This window comes from Pelobates fuscus, chromosome 1 (assembly GCF_036172605.1).
Source record: "Pelobates fuscus isolate aPelFus1 chromosome 1, aPelFus1.pri, whole genome shotgun sequence".
NCBI lineage: Eukaryota > Metazoa > Chordata > Amphibia > Anura > Pelobatidae > Pelobates > Pelobates fuscus.
The window spans coordinates 440,275,626-440,289,128 of NC_086317.1; the positions used below are offsets into that span (position 1 = coordinate 440,275,626).

The 13,503-nt window shown below is 39.4% G+C and overlaps 1 protein-coding gene across 2 annotated transcripts in view; it reads right to left on the reverse strand.

Annotated features, from left to right (window-relative positions):
* Window positions 1-13,277, reverse strand: part of SGCG (sarcoglycan gamma) — a 263,284-nt gene extending 250,007 nt beyond the window's left edge. For both annotated transcript variants that reach the window (XM_063429771.1, XM_063429762.1), the window contains exon 1: window positions 13,027-13,277. In XM_063429771.1, coding sequence (XP_063285841.1) covers window positions 13,027-13,074 — 48 coding nt within the window. In that variant the 5' untranslated portion in view covers window positions 13,075-13,277. The remainder of the gene's footprint in view (window positions 1-13,026) is intronic.
* Window positions 13,278-13,503: the final 226 nt, after the last annotated feature.

Sequence of the window (13,503 nt, forward strand, 5' to 3'; positions counted from 1 at the left end):
AAAATGCACATAGGTAATATTTGAACTGACACAGTGAAGCATATAGAGAACGCGGGAGAAAAGGCCCTGCATGCACAAGACAATGGTTATGGCCTATTTGGCTCGTCTTCCAATACACCCAATAGGAGCAAATTTTACTCTAGAACATATCCAGAACTGCCAGAGATCAGCAACCTAGAGCACCTTGTATGTAGCACTTACACAACAGTACATGTGTAAATTGAAGTACAAATAAAAAGACATGTACTTAATAGCCTAAAAAAAGACAAAATAAAGTTCCAATAAAAAGTTGCAATAATGATTGTTCCTTGTTTTTTCTAATTAGCATTTTAACCAATAAAAATTAAAATGGCGACCATAACAGTGCTATAACGAAAATGAGACAATAGCAATGTGTATTTACCGTATACACTCGAGTATAGCCGACCCGAATATAAGCCGAGGCCCCTAATTTTACCTCAAAAAACTGGGAAAACTTATTGACTCGGTGGGAAATGCAGCAGCTACTGGTAAATTTCTAAATAAAATTAGATCCTAAAAAAATTATATTAATTGAATATTTATTTGCAGTGTGTGTGTATGAATGCAGTGTGTGTGTATGAATGCAGTGTGTATGTGAATGCAGTGTGTGTGTATGAGTGCAGCGCGTGTGTATGAGTGCAGCGCGTGTGTATGAGTGCAGCGCCTGTGTATGAGTGCAGTGTGTGTATGAATGCAGTGTGTGTGTATGAGTGCAGTGTGTGTATGAGTGCAGTGTGTGTATGAGTGCAGTGTGTGTATGAGTGCAGTGTGTGTGTGTGTGTATGAGTGCAGTGTGTATATGAGTGCAGTGTGTATGAATGCAGTGTGTGTATGAGTATGAATGCAGTGTGTGTGTGTATGAGTGCAGTGTGTGTGTGTGTATATGAGTGCAGTGTGTATGAACGCAGTGTGTGTGTGTGTATGTGTGCAGTGTGTGCAGTGTGTGTATGAGTATGTGTGCAGCATGTGTATGAATGCAGTGTGTGTATGTGTGTGTGTGTGTGTGTGTGTTGCAGAGCCTTGGTGGGGGGTGGGCAACTTTATTATTATTTTTTTAATAATTTTAATATTTTTTTATTATTATTTTCATTATTTTATTTTATTTAATATTATTTTTTTAATTATTTTAATTTTTTTTATTATTATTTTGTATTATTTTATTTTATTTGTACTATTATTATTTTTTTAATTATTCATATTTTATTATTTATATTTATTTTTTTTCGTCCCCCCTCCCTGCTTGCTAGCTGGTCAGGGAGGGGGGCTCTCACTCCCTGGTGGTCCAGTGGCATTGGTAGTTCAGTGGGGGGGAGAAGGGGGGCAGGCAGGGAGCACTTACCTCTCCTGCAGCTCCTGTCAGCTCCCTTCTCCTCCGCGCCGGTCCGTGCAGCTCCCTTTGTCAGCTCACACTGTAAGTCTCGCGAGAGCTGCACTATGACCCCGCGGCTCTCGCGAGATTTACACTGGGAGCTGACCGAGGTGCTGAACGGACTGCCGCGGAGGAGGAGAGAGCTCACAGGAGCTGCAGGAGAGGTAAGTAAGATCTCTGCAGCCCCCACAGCCTCATTGTCTGTATTATGGCAATGTAAATTGCCATAATACAGACACTGACTCGAGTATAAGCCGAGTTGGGGTTTTTCAGCACAACAAAATGTGCTGAAAAACTCGGCTTATACTCGAGTATATACGGTACTTATATGTCTGTTTTCTTTAGAAAAAAAAAGGCACATCGATGGAGATATGATAGCTCTATACAAATATGTACAGGGTTAGTACATACAATTATTTACTAACTTGTTTACTAGTCGGAATGCGGAATAGGATTTTAAATGGAATCCATCTCTGTTTTTAAAAAACAATATATGATACGTAATAATATGTAATATTAATATATAATATGTATGGGGACACCTTAAGAGGCAAGGAACCTCTATTACAGTACTGAGGTTTATGTTTTACCGCTTTTAAATTGAGCTCAGAAACATGTGAGTCGAATACCACGCATCAACTGTGTTTAACATTAAATACAGTCACGCTACATTGTTAATTTCTCTGTTTGTTTCATAGATCACAATCACATTGCTTAAGTGAAATCTAACTGTAAAAAGCTCTTTATTGTGAGTGCATCCATAGTCCCATATACTGCCCCACAGAATGCCAACACAAATCCAGTGACAAATGCAACTCTGAGAGAGCTGCTACATGGCATCCAGCTAACCTTAAAGGCTGACATGGCCTCACTTCGGGCTGATCTCACTGGCTTGGTGAGCCGGAACAGTGGAGATGGCAGCGGCAGACCAGGCTCAGCAACTTACCACTCTCTCCAATAAAGTGCAGACTCTCAAGGCACAGCAAGCAACCTTCGAGCACCGCTTTGCAATGATTGAGGATGCCAGATGCCGAAACAACCTCAAGATTAGAGTTATCCCAGAGGAGATCCAAGCCGCGGAACTCCCGCATTTAATCAAGCTACGTTCGATGGGATATTCCGAATCCCGAAGCCAGTGGCGTACACACAATCCATGGGGCCCCGGTGCGAAAACTGATCTGTGGCACTCATGTTTTATGCCAACCAATCTGGGGACACCCTGAAATGGAGAAAAACCCTACAACCCTTCATCACACTGCTATGCACTCAAGATATTCCATACCGCTGGAGATCACCACGGCTATTCCACATATTGAAAGGGGACTCTGCCCACACTGTCCGTGATCTCAAGGAAGCCGCAGCCATCTTGGAAACCCTCGGTCTTCTACGAGACTCGCTAACCAGTCCTGGAACAAGCAGTGCACTACAACAACACATATCTTGGACCCCGCAAGAATTATCCAGTTCATACCTCAGAGGGCCCAATCGGACGTATATGCTGCAGCCACGTCCTGAGGCGGTAATGGACTTTCCTGGTCCCAGAGGAAAGATACCCATGTCTATAACTTTTTTATAGTTGGGGGTTCAGCTGAACCTATTATTATAATTTACTTTGTTGATCTGCTTTTATTTTTATTTTTCGCGTGTTTAACTGTCTTGATACCTGTTGATGCTTTTAATACAGGCTCACACTAGCACACCCTACCGGGAATCGTATAGGTCACTAGGCCTCCTTCCCCCCCTTCTCACCTCTCTACTAGAGCAAATAGACATACACTGTCGATGAAGCCCAGAGGTGTAAAACAAAGACATCCTACGGATAGCCACATTAGGCCACCACATTCATGCAAATATCCTAAATCTAAGTATAGGCCAGGTGTAAACACATAATACATGATATGTAGCTCTTTCAAAACTATACTTCACATTCTTCCCTTCATATCGGCAATAACTCAGCAATCTATAGGTGTACATAGCTGATAGGGAAACACACAACAGAGATAGCCCACATCATACCCTCGGCAGGGTCTGAAACCAAAGTGACCACCTGGATTACAAATAGGCCACTACTTAATTAACAAAAAAAAAACTCAACCCACTGCCTAGTCCATCACAGTACATTGAACACAGCCATTCACATTTACGTTGTTACAAATTGTATACTTTATGCAAACGTGTACCTGTTTAATTTTGTTCACTCATGCCGGCGGGATGAGTATAAATTAAGAATATAAAGAAGAAAAAAAAAACATAATCTGTCCATATTTACTTATTTTTTATGTTGTAACTTGCATGTGTCCTTTAATTGTGTTTCTAAAACAAAAATCTTTAAGTGACATACATCAAATTAATTCTCCATATCTCTTTCTTTGTTAGAAAATCAAGGCACTGATATACCTTTACATACATTGCCAAAACTACCAATAACTTTTTAGTTACTATTTTTTGGGGATGAAGCAAAGCTGAATTTGGCCCTGCTGTGTGAAACTAATGACCTTATTCTTGAAGTGATAATCTATACAGAGATGCAATTGTTCAAGGTCTGTGTAATGAGATTTTATTTTGCAGAAATTCAATACATCTTTTAACGTGTATAAAAGGTGGTTCTGTTTTATTTTATGTTTGCAAATCAGGCTATAGATTCAATGACATTTGCATCTAACACAAAGAATATATATTTTGCTATATTTAATTCTATTCATGGCTTTGTAATTTCCAAAATCACCACCGGAGGCATTGTAAATTAACTGTGGACACTAAGCTGTTATTATATATAGTATAGTATGAAGGGTTTAAGAGTTTTTCAATTTAAAAAAATCTCTAAAAAAAATTAAACCAAAAGTCTATAAAGGAATACATTAAATAATAGGTAATTATATAATATAATTTAAAAATTCTAAAACAAAAAAAATAAAATATATATATTTCTAAATGTTCCTCCTTTGCATAAATTCTGAGACTATAATTGTAGGCAAAAGTGTGAAGGTCATTTATTTTTATTGCATGCACTATGACATCATGAAATGTGAAGTTGGGGGATTTATTTGATAATGCGTCTGTGAAGTTGGGGAATTTATTTGATAATGCGTCAACTTCAGTTGTATTGGGTATTTTTTATATATTTTATTATTTTAGATTTTATGTTTATGTATATTTTTAAATGAGTTATAAGAGCCAGCCCTACAAGGGTCCAGATGGTCTGAGATGGTAGTGTAGGAAACATGGAGCATTTGAAGGGGGGCAGCATTTTGTCGTTCTTGCTCCCCTGCATATGCAGCAGATGGCAGTGCCATTCCTTAGTCTCATTTGCGGAATAGCCAGAATTTCTCTGGATTGTCATTGGAATGGAGGTCAATTGTGTAGATGTAGCTGCACTTAGACCTTGGAACCAGGCAGCACGATGACTCGGGCCTTCCCTGTGTATTGTCTAAGGGTCAATCCCTGGGTGTAGAGCCACTCTAAAACCCAGCCTAGAACACATTTCTAAAAGGAACTAATATCTAAAAAGACCAGAGAAGAAATACGATTTGTAGGAAATATAAACATAGAAACATAGAATGTGACGGCAGGTAAGAACCATTCGGCCCATCTAGTCTGCATAGCTCATTTTATACTTTCAGTATTTTCTCTTGAGGTAAGAAAATAAATATAATAGAAGTATATGTGTTAATAAGACTAGTATACATGGTATATACAAGAAAAACTAGTTGAAGAAATATCACAGTGTCAGCACCTCCCTCGTGTACCTGTCAGTATGTCAAGGTACTCCGTCAGTTTCTAAACCACATTAAAGAGATGATTCAGAAACCTCTACCAGGGTAGGCAACATTTGGCACTCCAGATGGTGTTCACTACATCTCTCGTAATGCTCTTACAGCCACTAATGCTGACAAAGCACCAGGGAAGCTGTAGTCCACAACACCTGGAGTGCCGAAAGTTGCCTACCTCTAAGCTATAATATTAAAACTCAATGCATTCTGAATGGAATACAGCAATAATTATAGAATGGTTTCAATAAATGTTGGAGCTATTGAGTTGGGGGGAGTCTTATTACTACTGATCATACAGAGAACAGAACAGGCAGCAATAATATCTGAATTTCTGCGTTATGAATATTTAATACACACCCATCAAGCATGCCACGGCTTACTGCTTATTAGTGCATTAAATATTCATGAATAAAGGTGTATCCGATATCTAGTGCACAGGGGTTGAAGAGTGAGAAAATTATCTAGGACTGTTTCACAGTTAACCAAAAGGTTTAGAAATGATTCCTTATGAACTGTGCCAAATGAGTCATATTGAAATATCACCCCATCTAAATAAAGTGTATTAGATAACTGGTGTATCATAACAATTTTCATTTTTCAAAAAGGTAAGTTGCGCAAAAGTTTGACACAAAATATATGTCAGGATCGTTTCAAACTGAAACATTGACCAGAATAAATATACAGAATTTTGTAACTGTTGGGATAAAGCCCTAAAGCACAGTTCTTGTAGTAACTATAGCATTGCCTAACTCTGTATCAAGCAAACTAAACTTTAGTTTATTGTGTTATTTCCTCAAATGCAAGATTTGGGGGGGGGGGGGATTTATACAATTGTATGTATGTATTATAGTTAAACGGGCAAATTATGATTTTCCTTTATATCCTAACAATTTACGCATCTTCGTTTAACTCCCTAAAGTAAGAAATGCCTGGAATTCAAATTAAATTCAAACCGAGTAATACATTTAAATCGGTTTGGAATGACAGCTGGCTTGGAGGATTTTTTTCCAGTTCTGGTAAAATTCACTTTGTATTCCCTACAATTCTCACTTGATAACCCTGTATGGAATTTTTCACATAGTGGAGAAAATATTTCTGACCAACGAATATAATTTACGTGTTTTTTTTTTGTAAGTTTTTTGGCCGTTGGAAGAACGAAAAAATAGGTCCTCAAAACAAGATCATGGCCTACAGGAGATTCGCAGATGGTCAAATGTTTGCGTAAATATTTTTCGCTTATCTCTCTTGGAGAGATGTCAAAGAAGTTACACATTTTAGCCCAAAATAGATGAACTGGCAACTAGGTAAATGGATATGGTCTCCTGCATCGCCCTATGTTTTTTTATTCTTTGCTTTTAGCTTTAAAATGTTCTTGGTTGTTTTGTTTATCATATGGAAGTGTAACCTTAAGCCATAAACCGAAGAACCTCACTTGTTGCACAATATGTTTCCCATCATATATTTTGAAGTTTCCTGACCAGATTTTAGCATATTGTGCACACTGAGTAACAACAGCTTCTGGCAAAGAAGCACACATTGTTATACAAAAATATTGTGTTGCAAAACTGACAAAAACAAATGGAGTTATAAAAAGCGTGAAAAAACAAATGTTCAAAAAAGAACAATTCTACATGTGTCTGAATAGCTATTGGAGTAACAATTATAAAAATCATGGCGACTTTATAACAGAATAAGAATTCTTTGCAATTTTCTGCAGCTTGTTCTTCATCCTAGCATCAAACAATAGCTCTGTTAGCTGTCTGAAATGCCAAGAAAGCTCTCTTACTAAAAATCCGAAACATGTATAGAGGCAATTGGCAAGTCACACTTCATACAACTGCCAGCAGAACTTAGCAGGGGGAATCACAGTCCCATTTACTCTCCATTCATAGATATCTCCGGTTATATATTATCGTAAGTTGCATGACATTTTAAATCACTCTTTGCACAGAAGTTTGTTCCTTCACTACTTGATAAAAATTCTGCATTTAACAGCAAGTCAACGATAATTCTACTTTTATATTTTCTAGCCACGAGCTAATCTTACCACCTACGGAACAGAAAAAAAAAAAAAAAAAAAAAACTTAAAGGGACAGTCCAATTAGTAAAAAATAAATATATAGCATTTATTTATTTTTAATGGACTGTTCCTAAACCAGGGTTGAAAATTTCAAGTCCAGTGCTACTATCCAGGCATTTATAGTTAATTGCCACTGCAAGTGTCCATGGCAAACTCACTAGAGGGGAATTTCTACTCACAAGTGTTAAATTTGCACATGACAGTGTCTAGTGATAAGCAGAAATATTGAGCCCTGCTAGACTACTTAGATTACTGACCCTGCTTTCAGCATTATTAAACTGTACTAAATTGTCATGAATTCCGGCACACGTGGAGTCTCCTTTATTCAGTCTTATCCACCTACTTGTATCCAATTAGATGCTTCTCACGTAGAAATACTGGGAAACACTACAAATGCGCTAAAATTGTCACCATCCGCCAACAATACTTTTCATAGATTAATTGAAACCACTCACTTACACTTTCAGATACAGAGTGTGAGACTGGAATCAGTGAATCTGAATCTCCCCCTGTGAAAAAACCGCCAGTAGGCATTACTAAGGGATCATTTAAAACGACAGGTTTCTCTTTAAAAACACCACTTTTATAAAATAAAAATGGAGGGAAATAAAACAAGCTGAAATGCTTTAGGGGACTTGAGTGGGGCCTATAGCTGTTGTGGAGCTACAGCACCCAATATGTGAACTATAATGGGGCTTTATCAATACATTCATTTAATACACATTCCGCTAGATAAAACTTACTTTACTCCTTTTAAGGAAGACACACTTAAACCCGCAGGACTAATGCTTTTATACAGGGAAATTATTTACCATGCCTTTCACATGTCATGTTATGAGGTAATTCACTTAGTCGAGTGTGTATGCAGAGATTACGACCAAGCAGTTTATTCACTAAATACCAACGTGTGGAGAGCTGACAAGTGACTGGTGAAATGTAGGCCTCAATTGCTGAGTTGGGGTAAAATTCTACAGAGTAAGTGATATTTTACAACTGAGTTATTTTGGATTAACCACAAGTATCTCTTCAGAAAACAAACCTCTTAAAAAGACAGAAAACTTTAAGAAATAATAATATATCTAATCATATATATTGTCTACATTTTACACATTTTCAGAGCAGCCTTTAAACTACACACAACCTGATAATGGAAACACTGATGAAAGGGGCATTCTGACCATAATAATCGTTACATTTATTTTAGAGTTTATGGTAAAAGCTGGCTTTTAGTGCCATCACCTCAGCTCTTTGAAATTTGAATCATGATTCAGCTTGCATCTAGTACCAAGCCCTTCACCTGCCACTTAGGAGGATAGCTATAATGGGCTGCAAGTTGGTGATGCTACCAGTCACTGGCATCCAAGATTGTATGGTTTTGGAAACAGAAAAAAATAAAAATACATAAATATCAAAAGAAATAGCGAGAAGTTGGACCATGTGCCTATATTTTTGTCAAAGTACTCAAAAAACAATATGACAAAAAAAGAGGAAAATTCCTCACAACCATAACCACTATGAGGTACTGCATCTATCGTGTCCCTTTAATAGCACAAGGTGGCTAAAGATGAAAACAAATTCCAGCATTAATCCAACCATGGAATAGTTTAGCACATGTATAACAATATACAGTATGCATTTTTAACTCAGTTTTGTCAAAATTCTGCTCAGAAACAATGACAACATTCATTTCAAGTGTACTTTATTTAAATGGTTTCTCCAACCCTTTTCAGTCCCCTCACCAAAAACGCTCAAAGAGTGTTTTTAAAATAAATGTTGTGATAAACACCCTTTAACATGGACATTTGCCACAAACTCCTGGAGGAGTGTGGAAGCTGGCCTCCTGCCCACCGACTATGGTCTAGGTTGGAGACCATTTTCGGGAGTTAACCTCCCCAGCTGCCTGTGACAAACTCACTATTTTCCTTATTCTAAGGACAGTTCACTCCTAGTTCGTTTTATAAGTTTCCCCGAACCCAAATAGATTTCCTCAGTTCGGTAGTTGCAATCTATTGAACACCGACCACCGCCTGGCTCATTAACTTCAAACTAACCACAAACTTAAGTGCTCTCTCTGTGTGGCCGCCGTTCGTATAACTCGAACAATCTTGTCTCCTGAACGCAGGCAGCAGGACTTGGTCGTCGAGTGTATGGAACTCAAAGTCAGATACATCCACGTGCGAACACCTCTGTGATCTTGCGTCAACGCCTGCTTCTATTCCGGACAAGACAGGAGATCGCTGTTCGGTAGGATTGTTCGCACGAACTAGGCGATCAATCGCTACCTATGAGCCAGGGGATCCGTTCGACAGTTGGTTCATTTTGGAAGTGACCGACCGTTACTACTTTTTCTCTGGAACTAATTTGGGCAGACGCCACGTGTGCGGCCGGTCAAAACTTTACCCCGGTGGCAATTCGGCTGTGTTCGTGGGATCTGAGCGCAATTTGGACATGGTGGGCGCTCAGATCCAGGCTATCCGGAGATATAATACTTGTGGGGGTTCCTATATGTGTTATGGGTATTATGGGGTGTTTCAGTATAATATGTTGTACCTCTAGTGCCTGGGAGATAATTAGTTTAAGGAAAAGCAAGCTTTCTTATCGCCAAGACACAGAGGAGCTTGGGCGAGCTTACTGTAAAAATGAATGGAGACCCCATGCTGGGGGTCTGGGTATATAAACAGGCCACTGTGCTATAATAAATCAGTTCATTGTAATTTTTTATCAAGTCTTGGCTTATGTTTGGGTAGCTCAGAGTTATAATCACTGCTTCACTTCGGGACCTGGAAGACTTCAACGGATATACTCAGTCGCAGTATTGGGGATCCGTTACAAATGTTATATATATACCTTAATCCAGCACTGTGCAAAGTTCCCGGCGCTGATCGGTGCAGGTTCTAACTGCAAGGGATAAGCAGATTATGCTTGTCGGCAGCGTGCAGTGCATGCTGACAACAGATGTATTTTATACACAGACTTTACATTACGTGTGCCGTAACTAAGCCCCAGCACACAAGTACAAATAACTCTGGATGTGCAGACTTATTCTACTATGACAACTTCAAAAAACTAAAGTGATCATGGTGGTTGGGGCAACCTTTTAATGACCATTAGCTAGGCGCATAATAAACCAGTTTGAATATTGGTGGATTCTGTTGTCCCTTTAACAAATTTATTAGAAATGTTGCCGTCCCTTTAACAAAATTATTAGAAATTTGGGTGTACTGAAACTCCCCTGATCAGATTTGTATGGCTACTGTAAATATCTTTTCAAGTCTCCCACACATTTTTTTGATACAGTAACAGCACTTCCATGTCACAAATCTTTTAAAAGTCTAGTGTTTTATACAGCATTGTATCCAGTGAGAGAATGCAAAAGGTGGACTTTAAGGTCCCATGCTGAAAGATTACTGTGAAACAATCAAACACGTATGTAATCCAAACATTTCACAGGTCACAAATCCTAGTATTTACTGGCTATATGACATCCACAAAGTACTTCAAATTACTGAGGGGGCTGTTCACTAAACAATAGGATTTATACACTAAATTCAGTGAAGTGGAAAAGGCATGAGACCAAAATAGCATAACTGGAAAAAAGATCTGACATTGTGCAGCCAGTTAGTTATTAAATACTACTTTGAAGATCCCTCAGTGTGTTTTGGAGAATTGACTACTGACTGTACAGTTATGACAACAATTCCAGCAAACAAAAAAAAAAAAAATCATCATCAATCACATGTGAAATAAATATTTTTTTTTAGCAGGTCAGTTTTTTAAACATTCCAAAACAGAATCTATAACCCCTGACCCTTAGGCAAAGCAATACATGTGTATTGTTATCTAAAACAATCTTAAATAAATGGAGGAGGGATGTCCATTCAGTAAAATAACTCAGCAGACAGTAACAAAAAACAAATAGAATTCACACACAAATTGCCTCTGTAACAATTATAACACATACGTATAATATATATCAGCACAGTTTATTATACACTGGTGTTTCCCTAACATTTTGAAATCAAGAATTCACTTTTTTTTTTTTTTTTGCCAGGAGTCTCAATATATATTTAACTATTTAAGGCACTGTTTTTTTTTGTTTGTTTGTTTATCTGAAAGCAAGTTTGAAATGAACTATCTACAACTAGATTATACAAACATGTACATAAAGGTAAAACATATTAATATAATTTGTATCAGATAAAAAATAATGTGTAGGAACCAAAATTTACATTTTACAATATCAGTTTTTTATTTAGTGGGTAAGGAACACAAGATGTAACCATTCAAGTATTGTTGCAATAATTCCACAAGTTATTTAATTCTGTGTCTGTGGTTATAAAGTATAGAGGGTGCAGGTCTGACTCCAAGTTAGGCTGTATGCTGGTGCTTGCTAATCGTTAGAATTCCAGCTGTGTTGGGTGTTTCCCATTAAGCACAGCCAGATGAGCAATGGTTGAGAGTAATGGGGATATTGACCGCAACAGCTGGATCACTGAGTTGGTTATCACTGCAAAGTATCGGTATTTCCACAAGTGAGTGGAACATAGTTATATCTGATCTCTTGGTTTGATGGCATAGGGTGGCGAGATTAGAATTTATTTGAATTAATTAATAATAATTAATATATACAATAACTAATAATATAGCTCTATTGAGTGGCAGTGAAAGAGCCATTCCATGTAATACTGATAGTGTGCATACCGCAATCCACATGGTACCATAGTGTACACATCCTCTATACAGCCTCCATCCATTGTGGTCCCATAGTGTACACACCCTATATATGGCATCCATCCCATATGGTCCAATAGTGTACACATCCCATATACAGCATCCAATCCATGTGGTCCCATAGTGTACACATCCCATATACAGCATCCACCCCATGTGGTCACATAATATACTTATGCCATGTGGTCCCATAGTATACGCATCTTATACAGCATCCATCCCATGTGGTCCCATAATATACTTATCCCATGTGGTCCCACAGTACACACACCTTATACAGCATACATTTAATGTGGTCCCATAGTGTACACATCCCATGTGGTCCCACAGTATACACATCTGGTACAGCATACATTCCATGAGGTCCCATTGTGTACACTTCCCATGTGGTCCCATAGTGTACACATACTATATACAGCATCCATCTTGTGTGGTCCAGTAGTATACCCATCCCATGTAGTCTAATTGTGTACACATCCCATAGTATTCCCATCCCATGTGGCTCCATAGTGTACATATCCCACATACAGCATCCATCCCATGTGGTCCCATAGTAATTCCATCCCATCTGGTCCCATAGTATACCCATCCCATGTGGTAATTCCATCCCGTGTGGTCCCATAGTATACCTCTCCCTAGTGGTCCCATAATATACCTCTCCCATGTGGTAATTCCATCCCGTGTGGTCCCATAGTATATCTCTCCCTAGTGGTCTCATAGTATGCCTCTCCCAGGTGGTCCCATAGTATGCCTCTCTTATGTGGTCCCATAGTAATGCCATCCAGTGTGGTCCCACCGTATGCCTCTCCCTAGTGGTCTCATAGTAATTCCATCCCGTGTGGTCCCACCGTATGCCTCTCCCTAGTGGTCCATAATGTACCCGTCCCATGAAGTCCCATAGCATACCTCTCCCTAGTGGTCCATAATGTACCCGTCCCATGAAGTCTCATTGCATACCTCTCCCAAGCGGTCCCATAGTGCACCCGTCCCATGTGGCACCCACACCATGTGGAGCCCATAGTATAAGGGTCAATAGAAGATTTAGGGACACTCACCCGGTGTCCTGGTCCAGCTAGGGAGATGCTGTCAGGCTGTAAATTCATTCCCAGAGGAATGCTGACCCTTGGGCTCACAGGGCTTCATCCAGGCATCTTTTCCAAGTCCCCCCGTCTCTCTCTCAGGGGCTCAGATAGTGATCTCCATCTCCTTATAAAAACAGTGTCAGCCGAGGAAGGAGGCTGTCCGGGGCGCCATCCAGCGGTATGGGAGCCAGGCGGGTCTGTGCCAGGGGCATCCAGCAGCCCTGCTTCCAGGAGGCACCGCTAGCAGCTTTGAGAGGGCACAGGCTGGTTACCAGCGCGCACACCTGTGCCCTGCATCCCTCTCAGCTCTGCAGGCTGCCTGCTCACTGCCTCACGTGTCAGGCAGGGCTAGCCAGTATCTCCAAGGGGATCCATCACTAGTCATTAACCCCTTCCTCTCCGGGACACACTGCACACATAGCTTTACTCATTTATGGCACATTAGTCACA